The sequence below is a fragment of the Amphiura filiformis genome, chromosome 17 (genome assembly GCF_039555335.1).
Source record: "Amphiura filiformis chromosome 17, Afil_fr2py, whole genome shotgun sequence".
Lineage (NCBI taxonomy): Eukaryota > Metazoa > Echinodermata > Ophiuroidea > Amphilepidida > Amphiuridae > Amphiura > Amphiura filiformis.
The window spans coordinates 47,000,744-47,021,861 of NC_092644.1; the positions used below are offsets into that span (position 1 = coordinate 47,000,744).

General features: G+C 43.7%; 1 protein-coding gene across 1 annotated transcript in view; it reads left to right on the forward strand.

Annotated features, from left to right (window-relative positions):
- The first annotated feature begins 2,003 nt into the window (after nucleotides 1-2,003).
- Nucleotides 2,004-21,118, forward strand: part of LOC140137883 (selenoprotein F-like) — a 54,261-nt gene continuing 35,146 nt past the window's right edge. The window contains exon 1 of the mRNA XM_072159687.1: nucleotides 2,004-2,110. Within this exon, the coding sequence (XP_072015788.1) occupies nucleotides 2,060-2,110 (51 nt within the window). The 5' untranslated portion in view covers nucleotides 2,004-2,059. The remainder of the gene's footprint in view (nucleotides 2,111-21,118) is intronic.

Consider the following 21,118-nt stretch of genomic DNA (forward strand, 5'->3'; position numbering starts at 1 on the left):
CTTTGGTTTTTAGTAAGCGCTGGATGCCAAACTGCACAAGCATATTCCAAAATGGGTTGGATATAGGTCTGAAAAATGGCCAGCATATCCTCAACTGGAGCAGCATGTTTACGAAGAGCATAGAGCATGAATAAACGTCTACTTGCACGAGATATCATGTTTTTAACTTGCATGTCCCAACCCAGATTATTTTGAAATTCCAGACCAAGTAACTTCATGTGATCGACAGTCTGAAGGACCTCACCACCTAGAGAAAGTTGTGGTGGGAGTTGCACAGGATTTTTCAAAAACTTTACATGCAAAACATGACATTTGGCTGGCTTCGGCAGCATATCGTTGACCTTGCACCAATCATCTAAAGCATCTAGATGGTGTTGAAGCTTTTGGTGCTTTGATTTTGTTTTGGCTTGAGTGTTAGTGATCTCTGCCAAGGTGAGATCATCAGCAAATTTCCATCGATCAGAAGTAGTTTCGGCAGCGTCATTAACCATCACAGTAAATATACTGGGCCCTAACTTTGTTCCCTGAGGAACGCCACATGTGATGGTTTTAAGGCTAGAAAGCTGGCCTTTGTATTGAACGCACTGTGTACGGTTTGCCAACTACTGATCGCAGGGATTATTGAGGGTCTCACTCCAGAAGAGATAATTTTATTTACAGCAACACTATGGTTTATTCGATCGAATGCTTTTGTAAAATCTATCGCCACTAAAGTAGCATAAGTGGATGGTTTTTCAACACCAAAGATAACCTTGTGCAACATGTCAACACGATAATGAGTTGTACTTGTACCCTTCACATTGTCATACTGCTTATTGTCAAGAACCGGAGTAAAATCATCCCTTAACCACTCGGCCAAAAATGACTCAAACACCCTCCCTAAGATTTTAGTCAAGGCAATTGGGCGCAATTCATTTGCCGTCAACGGTTTCTTGACTTTAGGCACTGAAATAATTGTAGCAGTTTTCCAAACAGATGGAAATACACCTTCCAGGAGCACTATAACTTTGTTGCCATTAGTTAGCTAGGCTTAGTGGTGTGCTGGTTTTAATCTTTGGAGTGAAGGAGAAGGTGGTTTTAGCTCTAATTAATAATAAATAATAATAAATAATTAAAATAATAATTATTTACCCAGAGATGGAACCGAGACTGTGGGACAGTCTAGGGGCCGGGGGAGTGAAGGGCACAGCTGAAAACTTGCAGTTGCAACATGCTAGTTTTGTTTTTAAGAGAGACTGTGCATGTCTGTGAGCTTCCAAAAAAGGCTTTATAGGGACAATGTGCGCGTATTCTTGCCCATGATTGAGATGAAAATGTCTTTTGTAACTTGTATTTTACACAGTATTTTGGCCCATGATCGGGGTGAAAACTTCCTTTGCCGTGGTCAGAAGGGCACTTTTATCAGTCTGCCCCCCCCCCCCCCCGCGCTGGCTACGCTACTGCTTGGTACTTCTTTGTCTCAGCATGCGCATGCAGGCATGTAAGGATACTTTTTTGCCGCAGTATATAAAATTTTCATCGATTGGTGGTAATTTTATTAGGGCTTGAAAAAACTTTATTTCATGGGAAGCAAGCTAAATTTCCCACAATTTATTGAATACAAAAAAGACACAACTCCAAATACCAGAATTTCCCTCCAAGTCCAAACACCAACATTTCCTGGGAACGAGAGCCATGATTTTTATATTCAATTTGTTGCCGAAAAGGCAAAGAAAAGACGTTTTCACGTGTGTTTCAATGGGATGCTGCACAGTGGCGGCGCCAGGATTTTATTCGGGGGGTGGGGGCAAAGTGAATTTCAGGGGAGGAATCGACAATTTTTCCAAAATTGCCGCAAAACGTGAAAATTTACGTAATTTTGCCTCAAAAGTGTGGGGGAGGAATTTTTTGGGGATATGCCCCCTCCCCTTCCCGGTAGCACACTGCATTCGCGTGTTTTGATTCCTGGCTCTGTAAAGATTTTTTTTCTCAACTTGGCAACACAGCCAATTATGTTTCGCCACGACATCGACAGGTGGCGCTGAGTTATCACAATTACAGTGTGACTGTGAATACGAAGATGGCTGCTGACCCGTGGGGTCTGTTGGCGTTTCTGCTGTTCATCTCTCACGTAAGTTTATAAATTCAGATATTTTTAGATTATAAGAATCATCTTATTTAAACTAGGTGAAACTTCAGCTTAACCGGAAGCTTGACACATCATGTTGCGATGCGTTATGCCAATTCACAATCACATCCGGGATTACACTAGCCGGCGTTTCTTTACTTTAGGGTTTTTTATTCTTACATGTATGATGTATATTATAGCCCGTATTATAGGTGCCTTGTGGAAGTACAGTGTTATAACCCTAACCCTAACCCTAACCAGTGCATAAGGCAGCTTGTAAAAATAAAAACCCCTAAAGTAAAGGAATGCCCACTAGCCTGTGTTAATATATGTTTGGCAAAACGGGGTTCTGAACACCGAGCGGGCCGAGCGGCGATGGCGGGTTAAGTTAGACTCGCTGAGTCTCATGGACGCCGTTCGTCCACACTGAGACTCGGTTTTCCCATTTTGTGTGTGAATGTGATTTACACGCTAAGACTTTGCGCCGCTGTAGCATTTTAACAAATTTCTTTGAAATTTGGACGATGCATGTAAAACTGTACTCATATAAGAATCAGAAACTTAACTGGGATTCTTACCAAATTCTTGAAACGCAATATCATTTGGAATTTCGGCTAATAAAGATGATTTAAGAAGCCGCCTCTCTTCCCGCGTCCAACAAAAATGATCACGAATGAAAAATGACAAATTTCACTGCGCGTGCGCACAAAGGTTTGACCAGAGGGCTGACAGTAAATTTCGCTGATCCCTCCTGTTCTTTTCTATGTCAACTTAACACACGATTCCCGCTGTTGTTTTGGTTCCAATAAAATAGCCTAAATCCCAAGGCCCCGATCTCGAAACAATAAACATGGCGGAACAAGCACAACCCGATGACCGTGCGTAAGCAGTTGAAGGACTGGTTGATTAAGTTACGTGAAAATACGTCATTGATCAGCATCAAACGATAGTCTCTGCACAGCCAATTTGCGCCGCCCTAACGCTCGTCGTTCCTATAGACACATACAGTGTGTGCCGAGACTAACCTACCACCTGCCTACGACAAAAACAAATGAGACGAAGAACTGAGCAACCATTTTTGTCCTAAAAAATGCTTCATCGTGACGATCAGAAACGCCAAAATTTTTTTTTTTACTACGCTGGATATTGTTCTGGAATCAAAGTACATGTAAGGATCAAATTTGAAGGTAAATAGGCCAAATATTGCAAGAAAATCTACTCACTAGGACTTCAGGGAGTACGCTTTGAGTACACGGCTATAGGGAAAACCAATAATCTAGACTAGGTTAAGTTTGGGTCGATAGAAGACCAGAGTGGTGATGGCTAAAAGTAACTGAGACTTCACACAAGATGTACATAATCATTCAACGTTCTTGTTCTTTTCTTGGTTCATTTAACATCACAATATGAACATGATGAAAGTACTTTCAATATCTCCAATGTTTAAGCTTACTGTACAAAATCACACAAAAATCGTCCCAAATCATGCAATTACAATATTCCTCTGCAATTTCAATGTCACCTCATTATTATTGATTTGATATGATTTTCCCTTGTATAAAACGGTTTTCCAATCAAGTTTCACATTGTAAACACACTCGTGCAGGCAGCCATCTCCACTCCAATTCACGTGCAATCAAGGTCAAAGGTTACTATAAAAAAAACAGCTTACAGGCGCACACCACTAAATTGAATGAGCAGAATACCATTTTACTACATATGCACTTTCAATTTCCCATGCGTTTGAATGGGAATTATTTTGCCTGAGTAAGGCCTGAATTGAATCGAGTAACTCCCCAAGTTTGGGGAGTAGACTGCGGAACTATGTCTGGTAGTGGTACTACGCTTGCGTATTGCTGTCTGGTAATCAGGTACGAATAATTCCGCATGAATTGAGACATCAGAGCAGGTCATTAGCCTACGTCCCGTATCCTACTATCACTCAAACAAGGAAATCTCTTCACGAATTCACTCGCCTTGCGATCCTACATCATCAGTTGAAATGAATATCTATTAAAGTTTCCAAAAACAACTTTGTCATTCCTCAAAACTACAAGTACCGTAACTTCATTAATAAAAAATTGAAATTCTACTATTACCCGTTTAATATTGAAAATTTTGTTCGATTTATGTCGACCAAAAGAAAGCACGAGTCAAGTTCAGTTGACCAAAATGGTAGCTGCTGCCTCCTGGTCACTTCAGATGTGACGTCAGTCAGGATTGCCAAAAGATTTCAGCCCGAATCACGGGTCAAATAATCGAAAAGTCGCCCAATTTTTCTCTTTACCATTGGTTTCTATGGGGCAGGAAACTAGCGGAAGTCGCGGGAGCCAATGTTGAAAAGTCGCCCAATTTTTTTCTTAACCATTGGTTTCTATGGGACAGGAAATTGTCAAAAGTCGCGGAATAATCTTCAAAAGTCACCCAATTGGGCTACCAAATCGCGGGTTTGGCAACCCTGACGTCAGTATCAAGCTGCTTATTAAATATTCATAAAACCGACCACATGGTCACAATCAGTGGATCGGATTGGTTGGAATTATACGTGGGAAATACTACCAATACAAGATACAACAGAACAGGCTTTTCCATACAGTGAACAATAAACAAGAAATTGAATCCAATGTTAACATATATCTGCACAAGCGACTGATAGCCTATCTTTAGTATTGATGCTTTCTGGCGTTAAATGATAGCAAGAAATGGAAATCGCTCCAAAGGAAAGATTTTAATCGTGAAATTGATTGCCACATCTTATGGATTCACATTATCCTCCGGCGGAACTGTCAAACTGTCAATTACAACGTCTACTAGTGGACTGGTTTTTAAATCCACTCTCATCAAACTAATCAAAACTGTAAACTACAATTTTATCAAAAAATCAAAAGAAGAAATACTAAATATTGCTTAGTTTCAATGATGCTTACCGATCGAGTCGCCTTGATGGTGTATTTCCGATAATTTTGCAACGTGGTTGAAAAATATTTCCAAGACGCGAGTATCGCCATTAGCATGGCCGGGTAACCTGGATAAAATTTAACGCAATCGATCGTCCAATCCTAGTTCACCTGAGTGATCACGTGGTTTGCCGAATGAAGCCGAATTATGTCGAATGAACGGTATCGGTGCCGGAACAAGGATTGTTACTTGTAAACAAATCGTTTCGCCGGCATGTTTCAAGAAATTAAATTTACGATCTTTTGATAATTAGTTAGGGATCATTTTATTTTAACCTCTGGCATGAGAGATTGAGAATGTGGGTTAAAGATAAGCCACTCTGTGTTCTCATTTTGCAACTGAAATAGGCTTCTCATAAAGCTTAAATTTGCGGGCCATTATGCTGGCCATCCATGACTTTGAAACATGGCGGATATACCAAGCACCCTCACTACGTTCGGGTCTGTGAGGGTGCTTGACCAGGCATAGGTTGGAATCAACCCCACGTGTTTGACCTCACAGGGGTCACAGATATGCATATTCATGTGTGAATGGCTGCTGAGTAAACAGCGATGCGGGATATAGTATTCATCACCGGACTGAGAAATGTGACATTTTGATGTTTGTACCGGGAATTTCAGACACAGAGACTCATGGAGATTTCTACAAATTCGTCCAAAGGAAACCAAAGGGTTGGGGATCACATTTTTAACTATCACTAAATGTTTCGGAATTGAGGTCGGCTAAAAAGTAGACCATTTCGGGGACTGTAATTGGTGTAGATGTCACATTTTGAACATTGAGCGGTAAGTGACCAATTTAGGCCTTAACTCAGAATACTGCGGAACGCAGTCCTCAATGATAGTCAGTCACTTATCTTTTGGTCGTTATATGACTATCATTTGAGGACTGAGTTCTTACCATACATCTTCCGAGGTGCAGTTTCAGAGAATAGCTTGGGATTTACACGCTAGATAAATGCTAACCTCTCGTGACATCATCCAAGCAGCAAAGTTCATTTCCCATTGAAAAGCGTGTAAAGACGGATATATGCAGTTTACCGTTCTGTTGAGTGCATGGTTATACCATGTACCCATACACTACAACCTTGGCGGAATTTTGTTGCCACACCAGCCCGTGCTGGTGTTAAAATAAAGAAATCGCCAGAGGTAAATATGTCACAGTACCGCATTATCTTTGTACAATAGTTGCAAAAATGCATGTACATGTACACTCAATTTAGACTCTCCCCTTCCCCACCCCCCATCTTTCAATGTTGCGAGACTGAAATGTAGACACGATGACGATTTTGTCCAAATCAACATTGCAATAGGGGAGCGGGGAAGGATGTTGGCCAATTAACGCTCAGGTGTGGCAACATTATTCGCCAAGGTTGTAGGTATACCATGTACCCATACACTAGGTATGGGTACATACATGTATGAGACCAGTATAATATTAGCCTAACGTCAGTACGGGCGCACAGACTTTTTACCAGACTTTCTTACATTAGAGCAGAGAAGATGAGTTCTCATCTTCTCTGATTAGAGGATGTCTTGCAATAAACGGACATTATTAAATATTCTAGGCACACACACATCGATGACTTTGATTGTATCACTCACACGGAAATACTTGCAATGGGCAACTTGTGCTGACGGTCGGTCAGCCATTTTGAATCGCCAAATCACCATCGCGAAAACAGGGTTAAGAAAGCGGATTGATTTCTCTTGTTTTCGTCACATGACATTAGGTCAGGTCATTAGTTGAGGTCAGGTCATAGGCCCCCTATTCATTCATAAAAAAAGTACCCTATGTGGAAGTAGTTTCGACCTTCCAATATTGCATGAGCTGGCATGGCATTGCTGTGCATAGCACATCGCCATAGAATATGATCATTTATACCATTGTCACAACTTGTATTGACATTTAATCATTCTCATCCATATTTTACTGGTATAAAACAAAAATAAAATAAAACAGGGGGTAATAAACCGGTAAATTTTGGTTCAATAAATGTTTCAAATCAACAACAATCAAGCTGAAAAAAATAACAAAAATACGATCGGCTTTGCCCACTTTGTTCAGTGTACTACAAGGGGTTGACAGTGATTCGCCGATTCTCCAAATTTGGCCAAATTTGCACGCTACACTATGCTATACAGAAGTTGCCGGGAATCACAAATTTGGTACCAGCATGGGCGCCACCATCTTGGAAAAAGGGGGTGCTGGCGACCGTCGACTCGACGGTCGCCAGCACCCCCGAACGCCCCCAGCAGCTCCCAGCACCATGACTACGCATAACAGTACGCGTTCCCGACTGTCAATCATCAAGGGTCAATCACCTCGAGCTTGACAACGATATCTGAATAGACTATTGCCAAGTCTTACGTGTAGGCGCGAAATTAAGGTTAATTTTTGTGATTGAAACAGTATTTTTCTTGTATAAATCTTGGTCTGGAGAGTGGGATTGTTGGTCGATTTGATGTAAATAAATTAAGTTAATGGATGCACTAAAAATATTATTAAAAGTATTAAAAACAGCTATTCAACATTTGAAAAAATACGCTGTTGCAGGCTTGAAAAGGTCTAACCTTGGTTGCAGCAAGCCGTGATTTTCACAGGTAATTTTATTTCTTGAACGCGAACACGGGCGCGATGCAGCGGTAGAAATCGCGGTAGTGTTCCAGGCCTCACTGCGATGGCAGGGTAATGGCATCCATAGTTTTATTACATTTATCTTCGAGTGACGCTTCCCAATCTTTATTTATTCCCTGGTACTAGTACTGTGTGTAATAAATATTTTCATGGGGTTAAAAATTTGCAGCTGCCTGTTCGACCGTGAAAATTAAACTCCATAGACAATGTGTTGAAATTTCATTCTGGTGTACCAGAACATAATTCAAATTTCACAATATTTTTGCTAAATGAATTGAAAATCTGTAACAAATTTTTGGTTTAAGCATTTGCCAGATGTTTCGAGTGGTATAAAAATCTCAACTTTATTTGAGAAAAGTGGGAGGATGATGCTGTGGATCACGAAATTATGCCATTTTAACCTACCCGGTTTGGACTTTTCTTGCCTAAGATTAGTAAACAAGGGAAGAGGCTTACGCATCATACACTGGAACATGGAAACATTCAAACATTACAAATTAGCGCACTAAATCAAATTAATGGTGCTTAATCGTTATTCTTAACATATCAATATACAGGGGAAAGAAGAATTACGCATCGCACACTAGCAAAATTAAACATGAAGACTCTGTACACCGGACGATCTTACCGTTTCCGATGTTGATTTTAAAGATAGTTCTTACTTCTTGCATCGATCCCAAGATGCGGAAAAAAAACCAATATAGTCCCCAGGTGGACTCACCCGGCATTCGTCCCTCTCCATCCCCAGGGTTGGGCAAGGTTCGTCTGAAGCCGAAGATAGGCTGGGGTGTCCGATAAGGACGCTGCAGCACTATTTCTTCCGAACACAAGCCTTGCGAGGGACTCATGACCGCATTTCATCACCCTTGCAGAGCCTCTCGGTCCAGCCGCTGTCGCAGTGGCTGGTCCAGGTGTTGGTGTAGTCCGGGAGATCGCGAATGTTTTCGCGTCCCACAGCCCACTCAACACAAGCAATCTCATCATCTTGGGCATACGGGTATGTTTGTCCCTTGAGGAGATCTAGCAGGCGGTGTCCCGGAAGCCACCTTCGCCCTTCTCTACGATATACTTCCGTATACGTTAGTAATCAGAGATGGGGCGGGAGGTTTGCCAGGACATTGCTCGGGCGATCATAATACGGTGGTGTATGGGTACCAGGTTTTCAGACTATACAGAATACTCAGCATGGTAAGAACCAGTGTTTCCATTCTTAACCACCGAACTTAATAAGTAAGGAGGTTTATGTCTGTGATCATGTGGTCTTTTTTTGTTTTCCCGACCATTGGGGAAAATATTTTCTGACCTCGCGAAAACCATCGTTACCCGCTCCCGATCCCTGAACTTGCTAGATCCATTACTTGCTAGATCGATCTTTCAGATGTTGATGCAAGAAGTATCTCAATCAACATCGGAAAGGGTAAGATCATCCGGAGTCTAGTCCAAAACAGAAATGTTTTGTAGACTCCTAACCGGAGTGATCTTACCTTTCCGATGTTGATGATCCCGGTCCCCGGCCACCCCCTACTGGTTTGGTCCGAGTAGGGGATCCCAAGTCGGATAAGGATGATTATCTGGTGTGGCGTCACCAAATGGGTGTGTCCACCTGGGGATCGGTTTTTTTTTGTTATTTATTCATTTATGTGGGACAAAATGACTATTGTTTTTTTTCCGCATCTCGGGATCGATGCAAGAAGTAAGAAGTATCTTAATCAACATCGGAAAGGTACGTAAGATCGCTCCGGTTATGAGTCTACAAAACATTTCTGTTTTGGACTATTTACAAATTGAAACATGACATGCATAGGCAGATATACCAGAGTAAAAAACATACCTGCCTGTGCGGGGACCTGATATTAGTACTTTCTGAACATTTTGGGTTTCTAGTGTACATGTAAGCCCTAAATAAATGTAATTTTGCAATAAAGGCTTCACATTCTTTGATTGAATAATTGATTCCTGCAGCCATTCTCCTAAACTTACTTTGCGAGCAGGGCCGTTCCGACCATTAAACTAGGTAAGGCGGTCGCCTAGGGCGACAAACGCAGAGGGGGGCAAAAAAGAAAAAACTGGAATGGGAAGATAAGGGCGGATAAAAAGAAAAAATGGGAGGAAAAATAAAAAGGGGGCAAGGTACATGTAGAGGTATGCTTTGGTGGGGCGGCAGGGAGAGGCTTTGCTTATAAGGGCGGCAAAATCCCTAGGAACGGCCCTGTTTGCGAGAAGCAATTTCTGATTCTCCTAAAATAATGCTATAAATTCCACACACATTAAGTTAACTTGAGTTTAATTCATGCAAAATTTTAATTAATTTTTAATTCCAACAAAATTGCGCACCTGGTAGTCAACAAACTTGCACCCCATGACCACATCAAGAAATTTACATAATTACTTTTACATGAATGACACCACATTACAAAGATATATTACTGATGTTGATGTTACTGCAATTAAGGCTTCATATGAGAGATGCTGTTCAGTCAAACTTGTAATAAAGGTTACAGTACACATACCCTGAATAGACATCAATAGAGTGAACAGACCCACAGCAAAGAAAAGCTGCATGCCTGCAGTTGCAAGGAGCGTAACATTTTTTGTTATCGCTTGATCGGAAAAGCGTTTGCCGATTAGGGATGTGACTTCACAGGTAATTGTCTGGGCCCCAGGTACCTGCACCTATAAATGAATGAAATTACAGGCAGGCACAGACAGACAAGACTTTACAGGGATCAGAAATAAAATTTTAATCAGGAAAAACCCTTGGAAATAATAATTTTGTATACATCTCTCTCTCTCTCTCATCCCCAGTTCACAACATGACTTCCATGAGGAGAGCAGAAAACATGCATTATCTTAGTCCTCACTTGTGCAAATATTGCAACAGAACATTTTATGACACCGATCGATATCTGATTCATCTATGGCGCCATGAGAAGTGGATTACACCGTTCTGGTATGACAAGAAACATCACCTTGAGATTCATCATCAGAGTCACAACAAGCCTTATCAATGTCAGAATTGTTATAAAGGTTTTATAACACCAAGTAACTTGGATAGACACGAAAGAATTCACTGTAAGGAGAAGCCATACAAATGTGGACTCTGCGATAAAGCCTTTGCAGATTCTTATTATTTGAAAAATCATGAACGTACCCACAGCAAAGCAAAACCTTATCAGTGCACAGAATGCAACAAGGGCTTTACACAGAGAAATCTTCTGAAGCGACATGAGCGAATTCATACCGATGATTTGAAACCTTACAAGTGTAAATTCTGCAAAAAAGGTTTTGCAGGTCTTTATTATGTGAAAACACATGAATGTACTGGCAACAAAGCAAAGCCGTATCACTGTAAAGAATGCAACAAGGGCTTTACATACAGAAAAAATCTGAACAATCATGAACTTACACACAGCAAGGAAATCAAAGGGAAAATTTATCAATGCAAAGAATGTAACAAGGGCTTTACCCTTAGAGGTAATCTGAAGCTACATGAACTTACTCACAACCAGGAGAAGGCTTATCATTGTAAAGAATGCAACAAGGGCTTTGCAGCTAAAGGTGGTCTGAAGCGACATGAATATACTCACAGCAAAGAGAAGCCTTATCATTGTAAAGAATGCAACAAGGGCTTTAAATTAAAAGGTAATCTGAAGCAACATGAACATACTCACAGCAAAGAGAAGCTTTATCAATGCACAGAATGCAACAAGGGCTTTACACAGAGAAATCTTCTGAAGCGACATGAGCGACGAATTCATACCGATGATTTGAAGCCTTACAAGTGTAAATTCTGCAAAAAAGATTTTGCTGATCGTTGTTATTTGAAAAAGCATGAACATACCCACATCAAAGGGAAAATGTATCAATGCAAAGAATGTAACAAGGGCTTTATCCTTAGAGGTAATCTGAAGCAACATGAACTTACTCACAACAAGGAGAAGCCTTATCATTGTAAAGAATGCAACAAGGGCTTTGCAGCTAAAGGTGGTCTGAAGCGACATGAATATACTCACAGCAAAGAGAAGCCTTATCATTGTAAAGAATGCAACAAGGGCTTTACAACTCAAGGTAATCTGAAGCGACATGAACATACTCACAGCAAAGAGAAGACTTATCAATGCACAGAATGCAACAAGGGCTTTACACAGAGAGATTATCTGAAGAAACATGAGCGAATTCATACAAATGTAAAGTCTTACAAGTGTAAAGTGTGTAATAAAGGTTTCGCACTGTATAATTCCAAGTACATGCATGAACGTAGGCATGAGAAACCCAGGAAGAAGCCCCTGGGGAAGAAGTAATACCAATGTCAGTACTGCAATAAAGGTTATTCTAAATCGGCCTCCTTGAAAATTCATGAATGTTATCACATGGCAAAGAAGCATTACAAAACCATGCCTATTGAAAAACCATGAAAGAATCCAGACAGCACACGAACGCGAACACTGCGATAAATCTTTTTTTTCAAAACACATGAACGAACACACAGTAAAGAGAAGCCTTATTGTTGCAAAGAATGCAACAAGCTTTATTGAGAAGTGGATTACACCTTACTGGTATGACAACAAACCTCACCTTGAGATTCATCATCAGAGTCACAACAAGCCTTATCAATGTCAGAATTGTTATAAAGGTTTTATAACACGATGCAACTTGGATAGACACGAAAGAATTCACTGTAAGGAGAAGCCATACAAATGTGGACTCTCTTATTATTTGAAAAATCATGAACATACCCACAGCAAAGCAAAACCTTATCAGTGCACAGAATGCAACAAGGGCTTTACACAGAGAAATCTTCTGAAGCGACATGAGCGAATTCATACCGATGATTTGAAACCTTACAAGTATAAATTCTGCAAAAAAGGTTTTGCAGGTCTTTATTATGTGAAAACACATGAATGTACTGGCAACAAAGCAAAGCCGTATCACTGTAAAGAATGCAACAAGGGCTTTACATACAGAAAAAATCTGAACAATCATGAACTTACACACAGCAAGGAAATCAAAGGGAAAATTTATCAATGCAAAGAATGTAACAAGGGCTTTACCCTTAGAGGTAATCTGAAGCTACATGAACTTACTCACAGCAAAGAGAAGCTTTATCATTGCACAGAATGCAACAAGGGCTTTACACAGAGAAATCTTCTGAAGCGACATGAGCGACGAATTCATACCGATGATTTGAAGCCTTACAAGTGTAAATTCTGCAAAAAAGATTTTGCTGATCGTTGTTAATTGAAAAAAGCATGAACATACCCACATCAAAGGGAAAATTTATCAATGCAAAAGAATGTAACAAGGGCTTTGTCCTTAGAGGTAATCTGAAGCAACATGAACTTACTCACAACAAGGAGAAGCCTTATCATTGTAAAGAATGCAACAAGGGCTTTGCAGCTAAAGGTGGTCTGAAGCGACATGAATATACTCACAGCAAAGAGAAGCCTTATCATTGTAAAGAATGCAACAAGGGCTTTACAACTCAAGGTAATCTGAAGCGACATGAACATACTCACAGCAAAGAGAAGACTTATCAATGCACAGAATGCAATAAGGGCTTTACACAGAGAGATTATCTGAAGAAACATGAGCGAATTCATACAAATGAAAAGTCTTACAAGTGTAAAGTGTGTAATAAAGGTTTCACACTGTATAATTCCAAGTACATGCATGAACGTAGGCATGAGAAACCCAGGAAGAAGCCCCTGGGGAAGAAGTAATACCAATGTCAGTACTGCAATAAAGGTTATTAAAAAACTAAGGTAATCTGAAGCGACATGAACATACTCACAGCAAAGTGAAGCCTTATCAATGCACAGAATGCAACAAGGGTTTTACACAGAAAATTCTTCTGAAGCGACATGAGCGACTTCATACCAATGATTTGAAGCCTAAGGCTTTGCAGATCAATATTATTTGAAAAAAACATGAACTTAAACCCACATCAACGGGGAACCATATCATTGCAAAGAATTCCAAACTTCAATGCAACAAGGGCTTTACAGAGAAAGGATGTCTGAAGCGGCATGAACAAATTCATACAAATGACAGTGTAAAATAGAGCCTGCTCAGTGCTCGCACGTCCGAGATAGGTTACTTTGTTTCAGGACATGCTAGTGTCCTAACTAGCCCGTCCAACAGGTGCCCTGAAACGTTGCTACAGGAGTGTCAAACAGGCTGCCGAAATACTGGGACAAAATTTACAAATTTGTGATGTTCATCTTCCACTAGGCCTTTTTAATTTTTGGCAACAATTATCCTTATTTCGGCCCATTTCAGCATTAAGATCGCAATTTCCCACTCACTTTGTGTATGCATATCCTTTAAAAGTTATTTTGGCAGTGGGTCAACTGGACAATTTTGCAGTTGGGAATTTTATCCTATCCTCTGATAACTAGACACTAATACAGCACCCAGCAGCAAGAGCACCAATACATGTACATCAAAATGCTACAAAATAAAATGGACATTACTTTCAGGCCGGATAGGTTACTTTAAATTAGGAACATCCTGTCCTGTGGACTAGTTGATTTTTGGCTGAAGCTTACGCAGTGCAAATGAAATGGGCCTTAATATGTACAAGTGTAAATTTTGCAATATTTAGAGTTTCAGTTCACACAGTCTAGTTACAGGAACATACATGAACATAGGCAGAACCCAGGGAGAAGCACTGATGTGACCAGGCTGGGAAATAAGTGGGGGCCAGGGGCCATTTAGCCCCTGGTTCATTGAAAATAACCCCTGGTTCTCTATTAAACCATGTGAACCAGGGGCTATTTCTTTTTACAAAGTAGCCCTGGTCTGGCGCTTCATATTTCCTAGCCTGCTGATGTCAGTACTGTAATAAAGGGTGATCTCAAAACCATGCTATGATGACCCTCAGCTGCGCCTCGGGTCATAGCATGGTTTTGAGATCACCTTGGGCCTATAATCTTAACCATGCCTCTCATAGCAGTCAATATTTGTATACTATAATTCAAACTCCTGAAAGAATCATGAATATTTTCACACTGATCCATACCGATTTCTGTACTGCAATAAATAAAGCCTTCATTGCATTGGGGGACTTCCGTCCGGGACTCCTCTTGTATATACTGGGTTTGATTCCTCTAAAACAATATTGATAATTTTTTAGCTAGGCAATATGAATATTGATCTTGTGAAATTAAAAAAAAATCAGTGAAAAAAATTGTGAAAGTGTCCTTTTTTTCACCGCTTATTGTTGGTGTAATTAGTCTCATTCACAACCAGTTTCTGTCATTCCTAACACATGTCAGTAACCACATACAGTGTTAGATGCACTTCCAGTCCTATATACACCATGCCTCTGTATATTTAGGACTGTGGCACAGACCAATTTGTAATCAATAGGAAATACACCGGTTGGGCATTCGAAAATTTGGTAAATAAAAGTGGTACCCACCTCATTTTTGGCAGGTCAAAGGGGGGAGGGCAAAGATTTTTGGCACATATATTTGGGCACCATTTTGATATTTATCCCTAAAAAGGTGTAGAAAACATGTTAGGAAACATTCAAATTTGCATATATGTATATTTTCTGCACGCTACATTGCTATCACATGACCAGACAATTTCTGCTTTTAAATTGGAGTTCCCAAATTCTGGCATGTAACATGGTGGGCTGAATATTTTTGGCATGTCAAATGGAGGGGGCAAGTGATTTTTGGCAGATCCCGATATCACCAGCCCTAGAGTACGCATGTCTAGTGGCTGGCTGTGCAATAATGATAAGCCCCAGGTAGAATTTCCAAAGATGCTTACTCCCTCTCGGCTTGCCGAACAATTATTGACCCCCCCCCCTTTCCACATGCCAAATTTTTAGGATCCCAGTTTGCAAACCTTAAAATGGTCTAGATTAATAATGATGTATAGGTAGCGGTAAATGTAGAAAGCAAGAGCGGAGACTGTTGTTACCAATCCTGAGTGATGACAGATCAAAGGAGATTTGTGAAGGAGGTGTTACATGATCAAGACTGGACATTGTTCAGAGCTTATCCAAAACAAAAAGAACAAAATAAGGACAGCAATGAAGATAGCATCAAGTAGGGCATCTTTGTCTCCTTGCCTTATGTGGAAGGCCTTTTGGAATGGCTGCGCAGGGCATTTAACTCTGCAGGTGTGAGCACAGCGTTCAAGCCTCAGAATGCCCTTTGCAGATATCCCTAAAGGACAAAACTGGACAAGAAAAGCAATCTGGTGTTGTGCACAGCATCCCTTGTCAAGAGTCTGACTCCCTGTACATTGGTGAATCTGGACACAAGCGCAAAAAGAGGCTTACAGAACATAAATCCAAAGCAGCTAGGTTCCAAGTCAGCGATTAGGAACTTATTGACAGGAGCAGAGGACACCGACTGACTGGGAAAATGTTAAAGTGTCAGGGAGTCAAAGGACTTCTGTTGTAGGGTCTTGGAAGCAAGCCACATTAGAACTAAAAGACCCAGACTGAACCATAACAAAGGGCGCCACAACATCTGGTTTGACGTCATCTGCACCTGTGACATCATTCGAGGTGCCTCAACATCACTAGCAACAAGAAATCTTCAGAACAATAACATCCGCTGAAGACGCCAGTTCACCCGCGAAAGCGCTCCGGTGAGTGTATCAAATTTGAGTAGCGTAGAAGTTTAATTTTGCTTTCTATTTACGGTCTAGATGTATTGCAAGTGAAGCGAGCAGGACCATTTGCATATTTCAACATTTACGTGATGTTTTCCTAAGCCTTTTTAGAGTGTTTTATTAAAAAGGCGCCCCATGAATATGTGCCAAAAATTGTTTCCCCCTTTGGTCCCCCGTATGCAACTAACTAACTTGGGCATACTTACTAACTTAGGCCTAAGGATAGTTAATTACTTGAGAGCTGGATGTTTTGTTGAATTTATAACATCTTTACAGTAATATGCTAATGCTATTTTGATGATGTTTCAAGGTAAATAAATAATGTAAATTTTAGGTAATTCTGCAAATGAAGTTGCATGATTATTTAATTGGGCTGTCAAATTTGGAAACCATTTTCGTTAAAATTATCAGTGGGACTTGACTCAGGGGAAAATTAAATAACAATTTCTGGAATTTCCCCCCAAAAAAGGTGGGACTTTACTCTTGCGTCAGTACCATACGGTAATATTAGACTCAGTACACCGGTCGATCTTACCGTTTCCGATGTTGATTAAGATACTTCTTGCATCGATCCCGAGATGCGGAAAAACCAATAGTCATTTTGTCCCACATAAATGAATAAATAACAAAAACCCGATCCCCGGTGGACTCACCCAAAAGGTGACGTCACACCATATGATCGCCCTTATCCTCCTTGGTCTCTGACTGACACAGACGTGCCTATCGATTGTTCATAGCACTGTGTATCAATTTCTCGACCAAGGCGAGATATACGGTTGTAGTTTCACACCTTAGGTAAAACCAAACCGGTATTGTTCGACTGAGGATAGTTTTGACGGCATTGTCTGGCGAAAAAGTGACAAAAAACGATCCAAAACTTAGCTACATATCGTGCCTCCGTTTGTATCACGGGACACACGAGCAATTCAAAATGGCCGCTTCGTTGGCGCCATTCATTTTGTTTCCCACGTAAAACAACCATTGCAGCCTGTAAGTTACAATAGATGTTTGTACATACACATTGTATTTCATGTACGGTAGGTTATATTGCTATGTTAGGGTGATTACTCTATCGTTATGTCTTCATTACCGTCCAATAAAGACGAGTTAATCAGATATTCATACGGTGGGGATTGGTAGGGACCCGTCTGACATTTTAGTAATAAAGTTAGCCAGTCCTTACTTTTACCACTAACGTTAGCGACCAGCCTCCGTGCTCAGGTTTGCTTACTGGGCTTGAGTCGCGTGTTGGGGGGTAGTGCCCCCTCCCTTTTCTCCTCGCTTCGCCTCGGCCCTGTCGGGCTTGCCCTTCCCTGGTGACGGAGCGGGACCCACACCCGCTCTGTTTCACCCACAGGGAGTGCTCACGATCTTCTAGATGTCTTTCTTTTGCTTAGGACTCTCCGAGTTCCAGCTTGACGATTGGGATAGGCTCCGTCATCGCCATAAGACGAAGAAGAAATCTACCAAGGGCACTGGTAAGGTCGATCACGGTGGATTCTGCTGTGACAGCCCCTATGGGTCATGGCAGGTCTGCTTAAGGGGCTCCGGTCCCCGGACAAGCAGGCGGTTCCTTCGGGACTGCTAAGCGTCCAAAGGCTCAGCAGCCAGCGAAAGCACTGACTATACGTCCGGAGCAAAGTAGCAGGCAGCAGAGCGGTAACCACCAGCGAAAACCCTAGCGGGTTTTGCAGCAGGAGGATACCAGTCGATCGGTAGATTCTGCTGTGACAGCCCCTATGGGTCATGGCAGGTCTGCTTAAGGGGCTCCGGTCCCGGACAAGCAGGCGGTTCCTTCGGGACTGCTAAGCGCGTCCAAAGGCTCAGCAGCCAGCGAAAGCACTGACTATACGTCGGAGCAAAGTAGCAGGCAGCAGAGCGGTAACCACCAGCGAAAACCCTAGCGGGTTTTGTAGCAGGAGGATACCAGTCCTCTAGCGAAAATCCTCACGGGTTTTTAGCAGGAGGACACCCGTCTGTTGCAGGCATATCTACGGGCTCAAACAGCCACAGTAGTAGCCAGCGACGGGCAGCATGCAAGGGTATCCCGGGCTTGCCTGGGTTGAACCCTAGCATGCATGGGTTCAACAGAGACGATACCGCGGCTAACGCTGTGGGTGTAGTCTTAGCAGAACCAACTGGGGTTGTCACACGGCAGCGCCCATGGCGGGACCGCCGAGTGATACCCTGGGCCCTAGAATAGCTGCTGGCTGTCCACAGGGACTGGCTGGCGATTATTCAGGGGTTGGGCTCGGAGGCTCTCACGGGACAGCGACCCAGGTGCATTCGGTGGCAGCTACAAAGGCGAGCTACGGCTTGACTTCAGTGGTAGCCGCTATGCACCCGCCCATAGCTGCCGTGAGTGGTCCGCCACACACAGCGACCTTAAGCGAAGCTCTAGAGGGTACAGTAAGTAGCTTGAACAGCCTAGCTGATCAACAACCCACTTATGTCCTCGAGAGCCAGCGGAGCGTGGGTGATCCATTACCGTCAATGGGTCAATTACCCTCTCTTGATCGATCACTGTCAAATCAACAGGGCATAGCTCCATTGATTGACGCTGCCTATTCAGGTGGCGAGGTGATTGATCGGGGGCATGCACGCTCAGCTACCCGTGGTACTAGGCAAGCTCCCTCTAGCCAAGGGACAGCCGGTATAGCGGGGGACCCATACACACGGCTTGATCCCCTTGCGGGGAACGCAGTGAGGCATGGGTACAGTGGTACACAGCCGGAGCCCTCACGGGCACCTACGCTGGAACCACGCATACAGCGGTACACAACCGGGAACCCTCACGGGTACCCATGCTAGTACCGCGCCGGTACCACGCCAGCACACAGCTTGATCCCCCAAACAGGGAACGCCGTGTGGCGAGGGTACAGCGGTCCACAGTTGGGAACCCTCAAGGGTACCCACGCTGATACCGCACCGGTACCGCAGCACCGCCTTAGTCGCCACAGTCTCTGTGGCAACAAGGGGAGGCGGTGCTGGTACTGCAGTACCATGGGGTTACCCTGGTGGCGGATCCTTTCAGGGTCAGCTGCCGGCTGGGTATGCCCGTGGTACCCGCCGCAGGTAGCCCGCCTTCCACGGCCTAGCACCGCGGCAAGTGTCGCCAGCGATGGCCACGCAGTACCAACATCAGCTGTTGACCAGGCCAGCCGGCATGGGGCTAACCCAGATCTTGATCAGGGTAGGCCCCGTGCTGCTAGCGCTAGGACGACGGCTGCGAGAGCATGCGGACCCAGTGGTGCCATGGCGGATACCTCAGGGTCTTGCGGGAGTACTCCCTCTTCTGCTGGCAGGTAGTCGGCGAGCCACACAGTGGTTATGCCTTCTTACCCGCTTTCAGATGCCCGTCCTCAGTTACCGTCATCATCGGAGCATGATACGGATACTGTGGGCGAGGGAAAGGAGTCGGAAGCTGAGTCCGGTAGTGACATCACTACAATCTCCTCCCCCGCTGCAGCCCTGATCTTCCTCCGGACACCCCCTAAGGGGGAGTCCATGGAGGAGGACCAGGGATCCTTTCAGTAGGATGCTCAGCTGCTGCTTCCTCACAGGGGCGCCTGCACTCTCATTCCCGGCAAACCTCACGGGTAGATATCGTGGGGCTGTCGAGCTCAGTAGAGCTATGGCGCCGCTGCGTGCTTGCACGCTTCCTCTGCGTGTAACGCGGGAGGACCACGGGACCTACCGGAGGGGATCCGAGAGGGACCCCGATGTCGTCAGGGGTATCACGCCCAGACAACATCTGAGCTCTTCCGCGAGGTGAGCCTATTAGCGGTGCTAACAGCTAGCCTCAACGAGAGCTCCATGGGCCTAGCCCATAGGGTGTCCCCTCAGCGCCGGGGGGAGGGGCCTGCCACTCCAATCGCTCAACGCGATGGAAAGGCAGGGTCCTTTTTCTCTTTGGATGCTTCTGCGCTACGGTGGAGGACCGTGCAAAGAAGCTACCAACGGAGCACTCTGAAGAGGTCGGAAACTGCCCTTACCATGGGTAGGAGCTCCGACTTCAGCAGGCCGTGCACCACCAACAGTACCCGAGCCCACTACCTCTGCAGCACCCATTTCTGGGAGGCGCAAGGGTAGCACAGGAACAGCTGGCAAGCCCGAAGAAGAGCAAGCGCTCTTCCAAGGGAAGCTAGGCAGAGCATTCCTGGGGGCTCAGCGGTTTTTCCACAGGGGATCTCCCAGTGGATGACCGCTTATGGCTTTCACCCAGAGGTGGGAAACCATCTCTTTGAGCGCCTGGGTATGGTCAGTGGTGAGTGGGGGTTACAGACTGGCAACCCAGTCTCCCCACATTCGCCTGCACATTTCAGAGGTCCACAGTAGTGCCGTCAGACGGCCCCCAGCGTCGGGCACTACTGACAGGGATCACACAGCTTCTCACGGCGGGCGATTGTCCCGGTCTACCCCCGTTCTACGGTGATCTTGGAGCCATTGGCTCCAAGGAAGACCGGCGACGGGAGCCCCATCCGAACCGCAGGCTGTTGAACACGTTCTTCAGGCCCAAGAGGTTCAGAATGGGGACTCTCGCCTCGGTGCTAGCCTGCCCCATCAGGGGCATGGGAACAGCATCGCTAGATCTCTCGGACGCCTATCTGCATATGCCAATCGCCTCTCAAGATCGGAGGCATCTGCGCTTCTAGGTACAGGATCAAAATTACCAGTTTTGATACCGCCATCCGCCTGTCCATCTCTCCCAGGGTGTTTAACACTCTTGGTCAGAGCGGTGGCAGCGTACCTGAAGCACAGGGGTGTCAACATCATTTG